The sequence below is a fragment of the Lagenorhynchus albirostris genome, chromosome 4 (genome assembly GCF_949774975.1).
Source record: "Lagenorhynchus albirostris chromosome 4, mLagAlb1.1, whole genome shotgun sequence".
NCBI lineage: Eukaryota > Metazoa > Chordata > Mammalia > Artiodactyla > Delphinidae > Lagenorhynchus > Lagenorhynchus albirostris.
In genome coordinates this window covers 6,366,489-6,386,512 of record NC_083098.1, presented here as the reverse complement: position 1 = coordinate 6,386,512, position 20,024 = coordinate 6,366,489, and the positions used below count along the sequence as shown (strand labels likewise).

Genomic DNA, 20,024 nt, shown 5'->3' with positions numbered 1-20,024 from the left:
AAAGGTTAAAAAATAGAAAAATATCAATAAAACCAAACTGGTTCTTTGAAAGGCGAAGAATGGGCGCCAAACTCTGAAGCATGATGACTGGTTTTGAGTAAAGATTAACGTCTAAATTAAACCATTACAAACATAGCAGTGTCCATTAGTACTGTGTTTAAAGCTTATTTAGTTAGAGAGGAGGATGGAAGAAAATGTAGGTAGGGAAATGAGGGGATAGAGAAAGGGGAAAAAATGGCATGGAATATGGGAAAAGAGTTGCAATGCTGTCTGAAGGTTACAGGGATGACTGCCTTGAAGAGTCCCATGTTGTAGATGTGCTAGTAGTCATGGAAACCAAGCAAGGCCCTCGGGGATCCTGACACTCTCTGCAGGCTGTCTCCCATCTCCTCCCAAGTGTTACCACATTGTTCCAGATTCTTAATACCTAGATATTTGTAATCGTTGCCCAAATGGTGTCCCCGCCTTCAGGTTCTCTTCTCTTCCTCTCAAGTCACCCTCCGTGCAGATGCTAGTGTCTGATTTTCTTTGCATGTAGCAAGAACTAAGAAAATGTGAATGAATTAAATAATGAATGAAAATAATTCTAAAGTTACATAATCACTACGGCCCTCACAAAGGTTTTTTTAAGTGATGAATTATTTTTTTAAAAAACTTACGCATAGGGCTTCCCTGGTGGTGCAGTGGTTGAGAGTCCGCCTGCCGATGCAGGGGACACAGGTTCGTGCCCCGGTCCGGGAAGATCCCACATGCCGCGGAGCATCTGGGCCCGTGAGCCATGGCCGCTGGGCCTGCGCGTCCGGAGCCTGTGCTCCGCAACGGGAGAGGCCACAACAGTGAGAGGCCTGCGTACCGCAAAAACAAAACAAAAAACAAAAACAAAAAAAAAAACTTACGCATAAAAAAAAATACTATTCTACCTGAGCCAAGAAGCCTTGGCAAGGGGTGGGGTCTGGGGCTGGCAGTGGAGGTCGTTTTCAGATCTATATGACTGAAAACAAAAAGACAACTTTTCTTAAAACTCAAACATTAAGGGGGGACTTGAAGCTGCAAACACACGCACACACACACATTTTCTAAAATTTAATTTGCTCAATAGCATTTTGTGGTCCACTCTTTACAGAAAACTAGAAATTATATGGAAGTAGATGTTCATTCACGTCATAAATGGTGAAAGCCTAACACATGGTGGTTGGACTGTAAGCAGCCAGTTAAGATACTAAAATGCCAGTAATATCTGTGAATTCAGCTTGTCCTGCCGCTAGGTGACAGACACCAATGTAGACCATCAGTGATTTTAAAAAATCACTTAATTCCCGAGTCTCGATTTCCCATAAGGTAAAAATGCATCAAAATTATGATTATTTTACAGTGCATTTTTATTTTATTATTGAAATCGTTTTCTCTGCACAATTATTCTATTGGAAAAAAGCATGTTTATATTTTTATTACTATGCTTTCATTTATAATTTAGCAATTATGGTTTGTGTGAAGTATATCAATTTAAGAATTGTTTAATGCTTCCTGTAATGGCTCTGTCACTTTATTTTCATTTCTAGCAGATATTTGAAGTTGATATTTAGCTTTTAAATTCATTTAGAACAATATCAGCATAGTTCGAAAAAGACTCTTTAGGAGCCAACCTGAGTTGGATAATTTAGAAAAAATTCAAAATGCTAAAATCACATAAAAAGAAATCTTGTGAAATGGAAATGAACCAAGCTTTTGATTTTTCCTATGGGAAATAGTCTTAACTTTATGAAAAAGTGATATTGCCAGTGATGCTTCGGGTGACAGTTTCAGGAGAAGTTCTTTAAAAAGAATCTGTAAGATTTAAGAAGTCTTGACTACAAGCAGAGAACTGTTGTGGTCAGTCTGAACTCAGTCATCAGCATGGTCCCTGTTTACATCTGCTTATGATGAATTACTTCTTCAAGTTAGTGAAAAACTCAGAGCCTCAGAATCATCTTGGCAGCTGGGCAACACTTGACCCCCTTTGTGGTGACGAATTATGAGATGGCATTAACTGCAAATTTTTCTTTTTCAAACAAGAAACTTTACCCCCTGTCCCTGCAGACTGCTGTGGACCAGCGGGCTTCAGTGGTGGGTCAGGAAGGGCTTTCGTCTTTATTGTGTGCTTCTCTCTGGAACCTTTACTTCAGCTTTTGTTACTTGCAGAATTTGGGGTGATTTATTTTCTGAACCTTGTTTTCATCATTGTTGATAATAGTCAGACATTGTCTTTAACTCAGGATGACCATGTTTAAGACATGAGTTTTCTGTAAAGGGCCAGGTAGTAAAGATGATAGTTTTTGTGGCCACATGGCCTCTGCATCAACTCTTAGGTCTACAGTTATAGTGAAACACAGCTCTAAATAATCCATAAACAAACGTGTGTGGGTGTGGTCCAATAAAACTTTACCAAAACATGCAGCAGGAAGAAACGGGTCGCGGTGTGCTGGCCCCTGATCTAAGGGAGTATCTTTGTGTGGGAACAGGTAGAGAAGAGGTTCAAAGGACTTCAGAAATCTCAGCCGCTCGTGATGTATAATGCGTTAGGTTTCAGTGACTCAAAAAAATAAATATTACAATTAAATGATGTGCTATAGAAACCCAGATATGCTTTCACTGGTTGCTTTTATAATAAGTTACAGTTTGTTGAGTGAACAATTCCTTTAGTCAACAAGCATCCACTGACGAACAGTGGCAACAGGTATGCTATAAAGTATACTTAAGCCCTGATCCTACGACCTACACGTTTGGAGAGAGGACATATCTCGGGCTTTCATATTAAAGAATAGGCTCTGAGATGAGTTTTAGTTTTTCCCCACCACGCCAGCCTTTGACATGGGCTGCAACATCCAACACTGATACCTCCTAACTCTGTCCAGGGAAAGGCAGATGCTGATTTTGAACTTTCCTGTGTTCTCATCCTATCACTCCACCCAAAGAGCTTTACTTAAGAAATAGAGATCCAAGATACTAGTGTACTGTGTCATACTTCTTTATTTTGAGGTTAGGGGAGGGTTGGGTTTCAATTCCTGTATCTCATTGCAGTAACAATCTGACCAACCATCACATTTCCCCTGGGGAGACAGCTGAGCTAGATAAATATATTTTAAAATCCACTCTTTAAAACATGCTTCCGGAGAAGAGGTATGAAAGGAAAGTAGCAGCAATTCAAACATTCTTCCAGCCTACCACTGTGATTCTGCTCCAAAAAATGAATATACAGGTGTTTTGGGAACATTCCATTCATATTTCTAACAGAGTTCAAGCAATATTTCTAATTAAATTTAGTAACAACTTCTAACAGCTGGTTATATAATAAGAATTATTGAAGTTCTAAGGTTTGAATTTGTGACCTGGTGGTATAAAAACTTATCCAGTGAGGAAAACAAATTATTTTTTTTAATTTGAAGAAAAGAATAATGAAGATTTCATAGACTATGAATCTGTGACACTAGAAGTCATAGTAATTCAGTAAACTACTTGAACTAGGAGTTCCTTGGAAGATGTAGTAATTAACATTTTAAAACAGTAGGATTTACTGTACTTGAACTTTCTGTAACCAGTAACTTTTGTGACGATGATTATTGACAGTTTAGGCCTTTTGTTTTGACCAAATATGTGTGCATCTTCCTAGGAAAATCTTCATAATATTTCCTAGTTGAGACTTTCTATATTCACTTTATTCCATAGTAGCATGTTAAAATGTTTCAGAATTCTTCCGCATTGGTAAGATACCATATGTAGTAAAGTATACACCCCATAAAACTACCATCAAAGTAAAACATTGAAGTTCCAGCATTCCTTAGAATACTAAGTTGTAACTTTTGTATGTGAAAGCAAACTTGTGCCTATGGATATTGACTTTTAATAGATGAAGGTGGGGACATAGCTCAATAGCTATGCTGTTAAAATTGACTTCCGTGTAGGAATGATCGCACATTTTTGATGTATTGGTGTCTAATGCCTTTGAACATGACTTAATAGTCCAGCAACGACTATGCAAGGGAAAGGAAATTAGTATTGGCCATAGATTCAGCTCTAGCGTTAAGCCGAAGTGCGACGTCCATGGGTCTGAATGTGAGGTTGCAGTTTCTAATACAGCCTGGGATGTGTGGGAGGAGGATGCCGTGTGCTCCCCGAGGGAGAGATCTCACCTGGCTGCTGTGTCCTCCCCAGGATCTGTCACTGCGAAGGGGATGAGGGGAGTCCGCTCATCACGCCCTGCCGCTGCACGGGCACCCTGCGCTTCGTGCACCAGGCCTGCCTCCACCAGTGGATCAAAAGCTCCGACACGCGCTGCTGTGAGCTGTGCAAGTACGACTTCATCATGGAGACCAAGCTCAAGCCCCTCCGCAAGGTAGGGTGTCGCTGGGACTGGTGTGAGAGAGCCGACAAAGCAGGCATTTTGTTAATTGAAGTATAGCTGACTTCAGTAAAAATGTACAATGTTGTGTTAGTTTCAGGTGTACAGCAAAGTGATTCAGTTACACACACATATTAAAAACCAATTTCTTTTCCGCAATAAGATTTTGCTAACATGCTAGTATCCGCTAAGAATACACATCTTGGGTTGGGCTCAATATGTAAAATGCAGCCAGGTGTTTACAGATAACCCTCCCTACTTCTGTTTTAGGGTCTAGGACCTGTGGTTTTTGTTTCACTCTTCAAAGCCAAAGAAAAGCATTTGCATGTGTGTGTGCATGTGTATGTAAGTGTGTGCATGTGTGCATATGTGTGTGTGTGTGTGCAAAATATACCTGTGGGTCAAGGTAATTGAATTGATGAGAACTGTGAGAACATTGCATTGATACTTACTGAAGTCACTTCCCGAGAAGGTTAGATAATAGATCCCATAGATTAAACAATATGAACTCACCTAATTTCTTGAAAGCCAGGCATTAGGTAATGGAAGAGAATGATGTCTTCTACAAGGCGTGGACTCTTTTTTGTGTTTGCCTTTATCTGGGGATTTGGTTTGATAGTTTATGTATTATTTTTATTTTTTCATGTATTATTTTTCCATATTGTGCATCAAGCTGCAAGAGAGAGGTAAGTATTTTTATCTATAAATTTAATCTTCAAATTTCTCATATGTGTTATATTTTTCTAAAGAATGAAGGTAAGAATTGAGTTGAATATAAAGTTAGCATCTAAATCAATGCTGGCCGAGGATAGCTTGTAAAGGATGCAAACAAAGACAATGAACTTTATATACTTCATGCATGATAGCTGGGACGCTGGATTTTAGCATGTTAACTTATCTTTTAGCCTAACTGAAGCCTTACGTATACGGATGCCTCAATTTCCAAAGGAGAGTATGGAAACGGCAACTTAAATAATGAATCTGCCTAGAGCTGCTTTTTTATTTAAATTTCATGCAAAGAAAAAATGAATTAAGGTGATGGGTTCCAGGGTGAGCAGAAATGTAAAGCAAACAAGAATATTCCAATAGATGTCTGATTGGTGGCTGGCCATTGCAAATCTTCATGAATTCTGTAAATTACAGAGAGGGAGAACAACAGTCCCTGCTTTTGTGATAGCCTTGATTTTTAAAATCTGCCAGTGGTTTATAGATGTCAAAACTAGTGCATAAAACACCTTTGAGTTATGGATTTTTTTAACATGTGGGGTGACCTGAGTGCCAAAAGGTGACACTCTGATCCTCCAAGTCCCAAAGCAATAGATGCCAGAAATAGAAACGGACCCTACCTCCTTGCCCTTTGCTTTATCTGCTGAAGGATGCTGTGTGCTCTGTGGAGCCGCTACATGACACATTGTGCTCTGTGATTCTGTAAATTTCTCTTCTTACCCCTCAGGGAAGTACCAATTGTTTCATAACATCTGTACAGTTCTCCATTTTTTTCAACCTACATCTGTATAAAATTTTCATTTCAACTTTTCAAACATAGTATTTCAATATGAGAACAACAATCTAGGATAATAAAATATTCTAATTTTCTCTTCTTCATCCTGTGTGCCCCTCCCCCATTTTTGTATCATAAACAGTACATGATGTTGTATGGACCTTGGAAAGTCTTCTACCTTCAGCTTGTCTAGAATCACCCCTGACATACAGCTTTGATCCTTTCTTAGTATTCCATTCCCAATAAGTTAACAATCCTTTCAAAAGATCTTTTTTTCCCTCAACCAACCTGTTTACAAACCAGAGAAAGACTACGAATACATCTTTTTAATCTTAAACTCAGCCATAAAAAGGAACAAAATTGTGCCATTTGCAGAGACGTGGATAGACCTAGAGACTGTCATACAGAGTGAAGTAAGTCAAAAAGATAAAAACGAATGTCGTATAATATTGCTTATATGTGGAATCTAGAAAAATGGCACAGATGAACTTATTTGCAAAGCAGAAATAGAGACACAGACGTAGAGAACAAACTTAGGGATACCAAAGGGGGAAGGGGGGGTGGGATGAACTGGGAGATTGTGATTGACACATATACACAACTATGTATAAAATAGATAACCAATGAGAACCTACTGTATAGCACAGGGAACTCTACTCAGTCCTCTGTCATGACCTAAATGGGAATGATATCCAAAAAAGAGTGGATATATGTATACGTATAAGCAATTCACTTTGCTGCACAGCAGAAACTAACACAACATTGTAAAGCAACTATACTCCAATAAAAATTTAAAAATATATATATTGCAGCAACCTAGTGGGCACATCCTATCTGTTGATTAATGAAATACCCTAGTTTCTTTTCACAGACGTTTCCTTTGATTGGTCATAAGTACTGATGAAGGGCGGGCAGCATGTCAACATCCTTCATTTTTTTTTTTTTTTTTTGGGGGGGGGTTCCCCGGGCCTCTCACTGTTGTGGCCTCTCCCGTTGCGGAGCACAGGCTCCAGATGCGCAGGCTCAGTGGCCATGGCTCACGGGCCCAGCCGCTCTGCGGCATGTGGGATCTTCCCGGACCAGGGCGTCCCCTGCGTCGGCAGGCAGACTCTCAACCACTGCGCCACCAGGGAAGTCCAACATCCTTCATTTTTAATAGCATATATACCTACAGAGGATGTCAGAATCTAATCCAGAGGCTGCTTGCCAACAGCCCACTGATGTGTTTTACTTGACCCACAGGGCTGAAAATTTGAATCTGTGATGATTTCATGTAAAATCCCACACATCTGTATTTGTTTGAAAACCACTGTATCTGGCTTGACAGGAACCACATATCCGTAAGACAACAACCAGTGTAGCTAGCGGGAGGCTGGCCCCTTTGTAAAGCTGTTTGCCCTCAAGGGCCCTGCATTTCTCAGTCCTCCTTCTTTCTGATCCTGAGAGATCTTTTGAGCATGAGATCTCAGTGATCTCTGAGCATCAGATCTCTCTGTGGCTCTGGTATACAGATCTGAATTTTCAGCTCCTGGTCTAACATGGTCTAACACAGTCCTAGACATAAGAAATATACATGCTATTCCTACCTCTATGATTTATGGGCTTTAAAAACCTAAAAAAAGGATTCCATACTTTCACTTTCTCCCTTAAAATTATGGGGCCCTGTGGTAATACTTCAATGGCAGTATCTGAAATGACTTTTCAGATTTTGAAGTGATGTGAACTATACAGACATGAGGCATATTTAAACGGTTCTGGATGGTTTATTTTCATGGCACTGAGATTCATCAACAGTTTTCTTTTGGTAGTTTTCAAGTGGTCATTAAGAATGACAGGTATAGCATTTAATTAGAATATATTCAAAGTACATCTAATTAATTGCTCTCAACTCAGTAATTCTATTACAGTTTATAACATTCTAAAGACCAACCACATGAAACAATTAATTTAGCTAATGATTCTGAATTTCTATCATTAGCCAATGGAGGCAGGAGATTCTGTGGAGATGAAATGGTTTCTTGAAGTAGAAAGGTACAAATCTTCATAGTCTGACAAACCTTGGGGCTTAATAGCCTCTAAAGATATCAGTGAAAGCTTACTTCATTAATTGCTACTATTACTACACTAAAATCTAAGTTAGTGAATTCATCAAGGTATCCTAATGTTTCCAGAAGAAAATCTTTAAAGCCTAAATAAAAGCAAGGCCTTACTTGAGAAAAAGCAGTTTTCATCACCTTTAAGTCAGTGGCTCAGCTACTTTTATAACACTCGATAGAAGTCTCATTAATCTACTGAGTTACCAAGAATCAGAAATAATTCTCAGGGCCCAGAAAAGTCAAAAATACAGAAAACGCAGCAACGACTAAGTGCTGTCTGCAACTGCATGCAGTCTCAGGACAAGGAAACTAATCTGTTCTGAAGCTGAAGAACTGCGTGGGGCTCAGATCTGAATCTCACTCCTGAATGGCAGAAGCCAGCTACTGGACAGAAAGCTAAGCTTAATGAGGACAGAGAATACTCCTGACACTGTGTGTCCTTCCCTAAAAGAGTTCTCTATATGGTTTTCCATTCACAAACTATTTGACAAATAGATAATACAAAATATGCAAATCCATGCATCAGTTCCTTGTCTCATTTCTGCAAATAAAATGAGGCAGTGAATCAATTCAATTACGTTTGCTTTAGTAGCAGTTAGGTCAAACCATATGCACTTGTCATTTTTATAGATCAAAAACAGTTGAAGATTGGTAAGTTCATAAATGTAAGTTCTGTAGAACTTACTATGCTAAAAGGAATAATCATTTCGATATTTCTAAATTTATTTTATTGGAGGATAGTTGATTTACAATGTTGTGTTAATTTTTGCTGTTCAGCAAAGTAATTCAGCTATACATATATATACATTTTTATTCTTTTCCATTATGGTTTATCACAGGATATTGAATATAGTTCCCTGTGCAATACAGCATTTTTATATTTCTACATTTCCACCATAGTGACTTACAATGCTTTAGTTGAAATACCTATTTTCAGAAAATAAAGACCTATATTTAACAACTACTGTGTTATTTTTTCCCTTTCCTTAATTTGAGGTAGCATCCATCTTTCAGAATAGCCAAGAGCCAGTGCAAGTTAGCATAGCAGGTGAACCACCCCAAGGGTGTTACTGATTCTCTGCTGAGCTGGAGCTCTTGCAGTTCGTAGCCTTGACATTGGACCAGGCAGGGTGCAGTCAGATCCCTAGCCAGCAGCTTCTAGCACCCTATTGAATAATCATACATAATAATACAGAAAGGAAATTCAAAATGCATCCTTTACTTAGCATTATGGGTGATTTGCAATTTCACTAATGCAACCACCACAGACTGAATTTTCTGCTCTGTGCCAGGCATTTGGAATGTATTTCTCAATTAATTTCATCTCATTACAGCTCCATTGTGTGTAGGCACGTGAAGCCCATTTTACAGATGAGCAAATGAGCCACTTGCTGTCTCACACCCCGAGATTCCTGATTCCATAGCATGTGCTCGCTGCGTGGCATCTCACTGCCATAAGCACTGGGAACCTTGCCCTTTAAGCATCAAAACTTCAGTTTTCACTTAAACTATCTAGTGGAAATCTTTCAAATTAAAACTTTCTAAAATAAAATGGTTGCTAAAACCTTCTTTTTAAATTTTTTTTTATTGAAGTATAATTGATTTACAATGTGTTAGTTTCAGGTGCACAGCAAAGTGATTCAGTTACGTATATATATAAAACTTTTTCAGATTCTTTTCCCTTTTAGGTTATAACAAAATATTGAGCATAATTCCCTGTGCTATCCAGTACCTTGTTGATTATCTATTTTATATACAGTAGTGTGTATCTGTTAATCCCAAACTCCTAAATCTGTCCCTCCCCCTTTCCTCTTTGGCAACCATAGTTTGTAAAACCTTCTTTTTTAAACATGCTTGTTTCACCCAATATATTTTCCTAATACTCAGTTACATCACTGTATAAACATCAGTTATTTTGCAGGCTGAAAACATCAGCAGCCTCGGCCGTTTATCTTCACTCCCATTTGCCAGCCTACTGTGCTTTGAAAGCCCTTCTATCTGCTTTTTGTAGTTTCTCTTTCTTCCTGCTCTCAGAGCATGTGCTTCACTCCTCTGCTCCTCCAGTAGCCCTTATTAACATACTACATAGCTACTGCCTTTTTGCTTTAAACAACAAAAACAACAAAATCAAAATTATAGACTTGGGTCTATAAAAGGCTGAAGTCAGTTCTAGATGAACTTCTGCGTGATTCTCTTTGATCATTGGCAAGGGTTTTAGCAGGCGTGTCATGCTGACACCGGTCTAGTGTTCTTGGAGTTCTCCATAGCATCCTTCTTAATTCTCAGTTTGACTCAAATTACTTGGGATTACATGATAAGAAAGCCCTCCGCAAATGAACTTTTGATGTCTCCAGGCTGTTCGCTTATAGTCAGAGCCCAGTTCTTGGGAGCAGGTTTGCTGTTTCATTTCTTCACAGACATGTAAGCCTGGAAGCAATGAAAATCTCTGCCCTAGTACAGGGCCAGACAAAGCTTCCTTTATACTACTTGCAGAACATCCGTACTCGTAATTTGCAGTGCATGCGCATTCAACCATCTTCTTGCTGAGTTTCAGTTTCATTATTATGTGAGCCCTCAGTGATTTAGAATACTCTTAGGAAGTGATTCTGTTTTCAAACTCACAGTCTCCAAATGATCCAGGAAGTTTTCCACACAGATTTCTCACTGTCCAGTGGTGGCGTTGTCTCCAGCCTAGCACTTCCCTTACCTTCCAGGGGCTTTATTCTGTGAGAAGGAGGGGCCAGCAGGCTCCTAACTGCTTGCTGTGGGAAGGGAGAGAGTGAGGAAACCAGCAGATAACAAAAAGAAGATCATTAAAAGAGAAGGACTTCAATTCAATGGGAGCACTATCTTCTGTACTAAAACATTTTTCTTGGTTTTTGTTGCTGTTATTTGTTTTATTGCCTTACCTTCATGCTCTCGATTGAACTACAGTTGATACTTCGATTAAAATAATATTCCAGGGTGAGTAGGTAACAATCCCAACATGTCTGTGTCAGATAATCATAAGATGGAAAATACAAGCGTCTCGCATATTTTTCTAATAGGTACCTGGGAATTATCACATGGCCTCATCCTTTTGTCTTTTGAGGAAACACTCGTAGGTCAATTAGTCTGTAAAATTTCAAAAACAGAAAAACAGGGCTTCCCTGGTGGCGCAGTGGTTGAGAGTCCGCCTGCCAATGCAGGGGACACGGGTTCGTGCCCCAGTCTGGGAAGATCCCACATGATGCGGAGCGGCTGGGCCCGTGAGCCATGGCCGCTGAGCCTGCGCGTCCGGAGCCTGTGCCCCGCAACGGGAGAGACCACAACAGTGAGAGACCCGCGTACCGCAAAAAAAAAACAAACAAACAAAAAAAAACAACTATGTAGTCAACTGGGCTCAATAATATAGAATAATTGGTTCAAAATAGAAATATTCTTCTCTGGGGAGCAGATCTTCTTCTTTTGTGAAGTTTGCATCCATAAATAGGCCTCCCCCTAGGCAGAGTGGACCCCAGCGCCGCAGCCAGCTGTGTTCTGAATGGTTGTCCTGAAAAGGTGCCAATGGGCCCAGTTCACTCATTCACTCAACTCCCGGTAGGATCTACCACGTCTCAGTGGTGCTCAGTAGAGAACCAGATAGAAAACCCCTGCTCTCAGAGGGCCTAGAGTCCCCTGCAAGAAGGATGGAAAAGGCTGAATAACTTACAATAAGGTGTAATAAATTTGAAAAGCATGGTAGTTGGTGGGTAGTGGTGTGGGAATCAAGAATTTTCTGTGGGAATGGGAATGGTCATTCAGAGAGAGCAAGCCACCGTATATTTGGTCTTTATTGTGAGACCATCATATCAAGAGGGTTTTTTTTTTTTGCAGTAACTATAGACACATAGCAAAGTGTCTCTTCTCTTTTGTTTTCCATGCTTCCCATAACCTGGGGTAATCAAGAAGGTATTGGCTACCAGTTGGACATCTGGGAAAACAGCAGGATTTGCTAGGTCTCCCAAAGGAGTAAACTATTCCTGAATAATCATTGTTGGCTGGAACATTTCTCTTCAGGACTTCCTTATTAGAAGTCCCAATTGTATACTAATTTAGTTCAGTTTCTCTCTTTGAACATTATCCCTTGAAGAATATAACTTCACCGGGTTGGTTAGAACGTTACCTGGTGTTAGTATTCTAGATATGAAAAGAAACACTTAACTTACATTATATTCTTTACTGAAGTCTTTAACTGGACACAGTGCCCCCCGCTTGGGAGGATCTATTTTCCTTTTGCCAAGGATAAGGGACACACAGAATGGAACTTCTTTTATATACTGTGTATTTTGATACTTGAAACGTAAACTGTGGTTAAAATGATGGAATCAGTGTTGCAGTGATCCATATGGACAGCATAAAAGCATCAAATTAGAATGTGCAAAAGCAGGTGCACATCTGTGCGCACGCACACACACACACACACACACACACACACACACACACACACACACACACACACACACACACACACACACACACACACACACACACACACACACACACACACACACAGTTACAAATAAAGCGTTCCCCAAAGCATCATCTTACGACTGAGGGTTTTTTATGGGAAAGAGGTATGTATATATTTTGTTAACATCTTTATTGGAGTATAATTGCTTTACATTGTTGTGTTAGTTTGTGTTGTTTAACAAAGTGAATCAGCTATACATGTATCCCCATATCTCCTCCCTCTTGCGTCTCCCTCCCACCCTCCCTATCCCACCTCTCTAGGTGGTCACAAAGCACCGAGCTGATCTCCCTGTGCTATGCAGTTGCTTCCCACTAGCTATCTATTTTACATTTGGTAGTGTATATATGTCCACGCCACTCTCTCATTTCGTCCCAGCTTACCCTTCTCCCTCCCTGTGTCCTCAAGTCCATTCTTTACGTCTGCGTCTTTTATTCCTGTCCTGCCCTTAGGTTCATCAGAACCATTTTTTTAGATTCCATATATATGTGTTAGCATATGGTATTTATTTTTCTCAGAAAGAGGTAAATTTATCTTTCACTTTCATTTTTCTTAAGATGGTGGAATGATTATCAAATTACTTTCATATTTAAATTTTCCTCCAACTAAACATTTTTCTCTCTTGGCTGGGATTATTTCTGAATTCATTGCTCAAATCTTGGCATAAAACATAAGAAAAAATTTTCCCTAATTTTTTGGTTTAATATTTTGAAACATAAGGCACTGGGAATCAACATGGCCTTTTGAAAATATTTGAAAAATATCAACATGGCCTATTTTGAAAATAGTTTGAAAAACTATTTAAACCAAGTAAAATTCCTTTTCTATTGGATTGACAAGTAAGAGAGAAATGAGGGAGACTTTGATATGATCTATCTGGGAGGATGGTGTCGATCCCCACCTAGTCCATCAACATGCGTGTGTGATGCTATGAACATTATCATGAGGTCAGTGGCTGGAAGATTTCACTCTAAAAGAGGACCAATCCTTCACAAGCCAGCTTCCTTCCAATTTTCTACTCTTCTCTCCCTGGTACCATTAAGTGGCTCCTGATTCTGGCTTCCTACATAGATACACCACAGCCTCATCATACCAGTGCTGTCACCCTGCATATGAACGCTTTGCCCCAAATTAGGCTGATTTACCCCAGCTAGATATGGCAGGACCTGCCCCTGTGAAATGTATGGCGTTGAACATTATAAAAAGTGGGGAGAGTGGGTCAGGAGGCAGAGAGGTTGGGCAATCCATACCCCATTCTCTTTCCCGTTCTCTCTGAGAGGCAAGCTATTCTCCCCTAAGGGAGGTCCCTCCACACGGAGACCTGAAGCAAAGGGGAGAGGGAAGACCTGGAAGACAACAGCGCTTCCATCATAGAGATCTTCCTCCAGGGGACCTCACACTCCACTCCCAAAACACAGAGACCCCTGCAGTCAGGAATGAGTCATACGTTTAAATCCTCTTTTAACTGAAATATACAGAGAGGAGTTACAATAAATTTAAAAAGACAAATAATCCATTCAAATAGTAAAGGAAAGAGCTACATGTTAGAAGATCAGATTTTTTGAAATATGTGATTCTTCTTTTTAAGATTTACTTACCACTTACCTACTTTATTTATTTTTGACTGCGTCGGGTCTTAGTTGTGGCTCATGGGGCTCTTCATTGTGGTGTGCGGGCTTCTCTGTAGTTATGGAGCGCGGGTTTTCTCTTCTCTAGTTGCGGCGCGCAGGCTCCAGGGCGTGTGGGCTCTGTAGTTTGTGGCATGTGGGCTCTAATTCAGGTGCGGGAGCTCAGTAGTTGTGGCACATGGGGCTTAGTTGCCCCGCGGCATGCGGGATCTTTTAGTTCCCTGACCAGGGATCGAACCGGTATCCCCTGCATCGTAAGGTGGATTCTTTACCACTGGACCACCAGGGAAGTCCCAGAAGATCAGATTTTAATTCTGGTTCTGAAGCTTAATCCCTCTGACCTTTGCCTCAGTTTCTTCATCTGTAAAACGAAGAGTCTGGACAAGATTATCTTTTAAGTTTTTTCCAACATAAAATTCTGTGATTTCACAAAAAAGCAAAGTGAGGAATCTGAAAGAGAGAGAGGAAGGGAGGGAGGGAAGGGGGGAGGGAGGGAGGAAGGGACCTCGCATTAAATGAATTTTAAATGTTCAGAAGAAAAACTTCACACCCACAGTAGCTCAGGTTCTACAGGACAGGATGCTGAATAACAGAGTCCAAGTTCAAGTCCTGAAGAAGTAACGTGTATGCTTTCTCAATCTTGTTACCCTTTAGAGCAGACCATGGTGGGAAAAACAAGACACACTCTCTCCACATTCTAGAAAGAAAGCCAGTGAAAAGCATGACTAAAGGAAGACAGGAAAGAAAGGGAGAGGGAAGAGGAGAAAGAAAGAAGCAGAGAGAGGAAAGGGGAGTGTATAGGGCGGCTGAGTACCCGAGGTGTCCTGGGAGGTGACTGGAAGCTAGAGGGTCCAGGCCACACTCTTTTTTCTTATAAGTTGTATACAGGTCGTTAAGAACTAAAAAAAAAGTCAAGCAAATTCAAATGGTTCTTGACAGCAAGCTTCCGCTACATGGAAGACTCCTGGCCCTAAGAAAAGAGGCAGGCTGGGCTGAAAGTCATCTTCTCTTTGCACAACCAAGAAAACCAGTGTAGACTGAAGGGTTAGTTGAATCTAAGAAAGATTCTGTTTTCTTGAAGGCTAGTGTTTCTGTAAACGTAGAGCCAGTTTATTGCAAAAGTTGATATTTTGATGAAGTATTTCTACCAATAAGCAAAGCTAACAAATTTTTGAGCTAGATCTTTTCTGCCTCCAGGAAATGACTTATCTCCCAAGAGACTGATAATCTCCTACTAGACACTCTGCATAAATAAGACCACACCATAGATAAGGGCCAACTGTGTCTGAAGGACCACACTGAGAGGGTTCCAGGAATGCCCAGTCCTGATTCACTACTCCCACTTTCATTCAGTCAGTCAACAAACATTTACTGAGCATCTACTATGTGCCAGTCACTGTCCCTGGTAGTAAGATTATAGTGATAAACAAGTAGAGTCCTCTGATCTCATTCACACCCCTAATTCACATTCTTGTGAAGTAGGGGTGAAGGCTGAGAGTTTGAAAATGAGTTAGTCAAAATATTTTGAAGTAGACTTAAAAACTATATGAGAGATATTTTTAGTAACTTTGGGCAGGGTTAATAAAATTCCAGCTATTACATTATAATCAAAAGGAAGTTTATGGGACTTCGTTGAATCCTCAATTTCACAACTACCTCTCTGTTCCATTAGAACAATTTAATAAAGAAAATTAAATGAAAAGGTTGTTGAGTGAGTGAGGAACCAAAGCTGGGAAGATACACAAAGACAATCGTGCCCAAGTTGGCTGAGGAAAATTACCCCATGTCTGTGGAAAGCTTCTCAGTCCCACAGAGAATTCACTTTCTATTGGGAGCCAGGCAGGTAAGATAAATGAATGAAGCAGCCTGTTTTTAGGAAGATAAATGGCAAATAAGGCAATACTGGTCATGTGCTAAGGAGTAGAAGAGACTGTGGCACTCTGAAATAGACACACCTACTCTAAACAGAGAAATCAACAATAGTTGATTGTTGCTAAATCAACTGCTTTTCCAGATGAAGCCACAATTCTAGATTTAGCTTAATCTCTTCTGATTTTTAAAAAACAACCGTAACTAATCAAACTCAAGATTTATTCGGGCAAAGCAAAACAGATCTGAAGGCTAGATTCAGCCCCCAGACCAAGAGTCTATGACCTCTGCAGGGTAGAAGTGCCTATCTATCTTTGCAGATATCTCCCCAGTGGAGTAGAGCATGATGCAGTGAAAAGAACCTGGGCTGAGTGTGCAGGACAGCGAAAGTCAAACCCCCAGTGTAGCCACCCTGTGGCTGTAGGTGCATCCTGTGACCTGAGATGGGATCTATCAAATTGAAGGAGGAAGGAGGAAGGGTGGCAATAATATTGATATCTACTTTGCCAACTTTTCAGTTTGTATTGAGGAATAAAGTGATGTAAGTACAAGTCCTTTGTCAGCAGTAAAGTCCCACAAAGTGGCGGTGTTATTATCTTCCCCAGTTTCCCATCACCCAATCGATGCTCTAGCAAATTCACTTTTCCATTCTTACTAAATCAGCATGTAGCATTGAATTCACTGGAAGGCCATTAAGAGAGTAGCATGCACATCTTCAAAGAACTATTTCTAAAGCATTGGATGATTATAGGGGTACATGCATTGATTAATTTGTTCAGTGATTCGGGGTATTTAGTCATCCACATAAGAGTTATGTTGGTTTAAGTTTGCAACTTAGTTTATCTATAAAGAATTTGCTGAGCAAATTAATAATGTAAGCAAGGTGAAGGCAGGAAAATCATTAACATACTGAAGACTCTTAAGGAGTTCATAAAAATGTTCAAGAAAATAATTAGCCTTGCCTGGCATATTTGACCAAAATTTATTTCGTGTTTACTTTCTGAAGGGTGACCGCTAAGTGTACTGGGCAGTCATTTGCATATGAACACCTGACGTAGTTGTTAATCCTTTTTATTGATGCATTGAAATATTTCTTTTAAAAACTTCTGATACAGAGTAACCCAATAGCCTGGTTATTTTTATTTTTTTCTACCTGACTGTGTAATGATTAGGGCTTGAGCTCTGGAGTCAGCCTGCCAGTGTTTGCACCTTGAAAGCAGTCATTGTAGCTTTAGAGCTTTGGGCAAGTTACTCAATTTCTCCCTGCCTGTATTTCCTCATGTGTAAAATGGAGATAATAAAAGTGTGTACCACCCGATACGGTTGTTAGGCAGTCTGAATGAGATAATACATGAAAAGCACTCAGCACTGCATCTGGAACATGATTAGAATAAATATTAACTATTAGTGTATGTAAATTTTAAGTGACTTTAATTTCAACTTCTCAGCCTTGTTTATGGTCCTAGAATTTTTAAGTAGGAAGTGTCTTTTGAAATTGTAACTGGTTTCCAAAGCTGTTTAAAGCAGTAGAACTCCCCTCCTTTTTTAATGTAATTCTATTTGGAATTCAAAAATATAAAAGAGGTAAGAGGACACAGGGTAGACGGAGACACTACAGCGTGACTTGGGCGTGGCCCCGATTGACAGTGGCATTTCCCAGGGATCAGCAAAGCCATGGCACACTCGCTGAAGCCACACAGCCTAGCCTGGAACAGCTGAGAGGGTAGGAAGGTGAGATCTAAAAGATCATAGACACAGATTGGGTGCTTGACTTCAACCCCTAGCTTTGATGAGCTAGTACCAGTGATTTGGTTCAAGAACCAGGGTGCCAAGTAGAAGAAACAGCAGTGCAAAAACTCAGCAACAGGCTTTGCCAGGAGCATCAAACCATACGATTTCAGTGAAGGGGAGACCCCGTACCCACCACTGCTGCAGACGTTTGTCCTGGGTGTCCCGATGCTTCTGCAGCTGAGCCTCTGGCACTGAGCCACCCTGAGCAGAGGTGCCTCCTCTTGGCATTCATAGTGGAATTCTTAGCATTATGATGCCCGAGAAACATGTCTGGAGTCTCAGGTCTTTCTTGGGCACAGTTCCCTGAGACATTCGTAGACCAATTTGTACAACTGCCTTACCTGGGGAAGATGATCCCAACAGCCTAGATACGTATCTCTTCCTCTGGGTGCCCTGGCAGGGGAAGGCTGGCCGGCACTGGTCTCCTTCTGCCTTAGGCACACCGTTCTTGAGGAAGGTCTGTGTCCAAGCCCTGATGTCACCAAGCATTCCAGTTACCTTTAATGGGTGGACTTGGGTTGAAAGAGACCAAGCTCAGGGATTAATCTATTTCTGTAAGAAAAATAACCACCCACCTTTCCTCACAGCCTACATCTTCTGTCCTCCCTTTGGGCATCTCCTCGTCCAAATTTCTGAATCACAGAGAGTTGTCAGGTGACTTTGAGGAAAGAGCAGAAAGTAACCTCCCAACTTACCCCTTGAGTTTAGCTCAAAGAACCGTCCGACCAAAGTCTTGACAACTGAAGAATTCCCGCCCCTCACGGGCCAGCATTTATCAACATTTTGATGTTTGTGGAAATTGGAGGATGTAAGGGCCTGTAACTTACGTAACACCAGTGTTATTAAACACGTCCAGCGGGGAGGGAAAGACTGTTTCCAGCATTTCTCAGGAAGCTGACATAGCATTACTATCAGAACTTGACAAAGAAATCTTAACTGGTTAAATTGTATATTTATGTTTTAGGCACGCATCAATTAAAAAAAGTAAACATTTTTCCCTTAGATGTCAAGTAGCTAATAAAAAGCATTCAATGAAAGACTTGAAAAAGAAAGTTGAACAAATATTCCAGAAACTAAAATAAAAGGATAAAAGGAGTAAAACAATTCTTTAAGGCATAGAATAGACAAAAAGGCAGAGAAAATTATCAAAGAAATAATGCAAGAGTGCTTCTGAAAAATGAAGAGCATGATTATCCAGCACAAATGAAGAAATACTTAGAAAAGTGTTTGCTACTGTGAAACTCCAAAGACCAAGAATAAATAAAAATGAAGAGTAAATTCAGGAAGCTTTCAGAAGGTTCTCATGAATTCCATTGTAATCAGAATTATGGTGATAATTATTACCATAATTTGGTGATAAAGAGGTGGCTTAGTACGTACTGGCATATTCTAAAGGAATATTCAACCACAATTTTAATACTTAGCAAATATACCAACAAAATATAAGAGTAGGATAAAGACTTTCAGACAATGCAAGGATTCTAAAAATTTACATCCCATGGCCTCTTAGGAAACTTTTCAAGAGAATCCTTAAGCAAAATAAGGGACTTGACACGGGAAAAAGTTAAGATTGGAAAAGCACAGGAAGCAACACAGCAGAGGAGCAAAGACGTTCTCAGAACAAGGTCTGGGCACCCAGCATTTTTAAACTATTAGAAAGGGACTGCCCCCGGGGAGGGTGCAGAGGAGGAAAAGAAATACCTGCAGCAAGACAGTGACGTGTTCAGAATGGGGAATAGGATAGAAGCCTCAGGGTTAGAGGTCAGTGGAAAAATCAGTTTGGTAGGATATCTGACTTGCTTCAGAAGTAAGATTAAGGGGCTTTGGATAGATGCATTGAAGGATATAGAAAAAAATTAAAGTAGATACATTTTAATCAAATAATTAAAAGGGAATTATCTTTAAAATGCAACAGAAATTTATTAAGAAAGTGAATTATTTCTCTAGAGCAGCAATTCTCAAACATTTTGGTCTCAAGACGCTTTTACAAATTATGGAAGACACCAGAGAGTTTTGGTTTATTTGCGTTATATCTACCAATATTTACCAGGTTAGGAACTGAGACTGAGAAACGTTCAAATATGCACTTATTAAATTATTTTAAAATAATAAGAAACATTTCATGTTAAGATAAGTACTATATTTTTATGAAAACTTACATTTCCAAAACAAAAAGTATTCAATGAGAAGAGCTGTACTGTTTCTCACTTCGCTAATCTCTCTAATGCCTAATCTCTTTAATGTCTGGTCTAATAGAAGACAGCTGAAATCTCGT

At 39.9% G+C, this 20,024-nt stretch overlaps 1 protein-coding gene across 2 annotated transcripts in view; it reads left to right on the top strand.

Annotated features, from left to right (window-relative positions):
* MARCHF1 (membrane associated ring-CH-type finger 1) overlaps positions 1-20,024 on the top strand; it is a 322,296-nt gene that overhangs the window by 266,967 nt on the left and 35,305 nt on the right. For both annotated transcript variants that reach the window (XM_060147541.1, XM_060147540.1), the window contains one exon: positions 4,189-4,369. In XM_060147541.1, the coding sequence (XP_060003524.1) occupies positions 4,189-4,369 (181 nt within the window). The remainder of the gene's footprint in view (positions 1-4,188; positions 4,370-20,024) is intronic.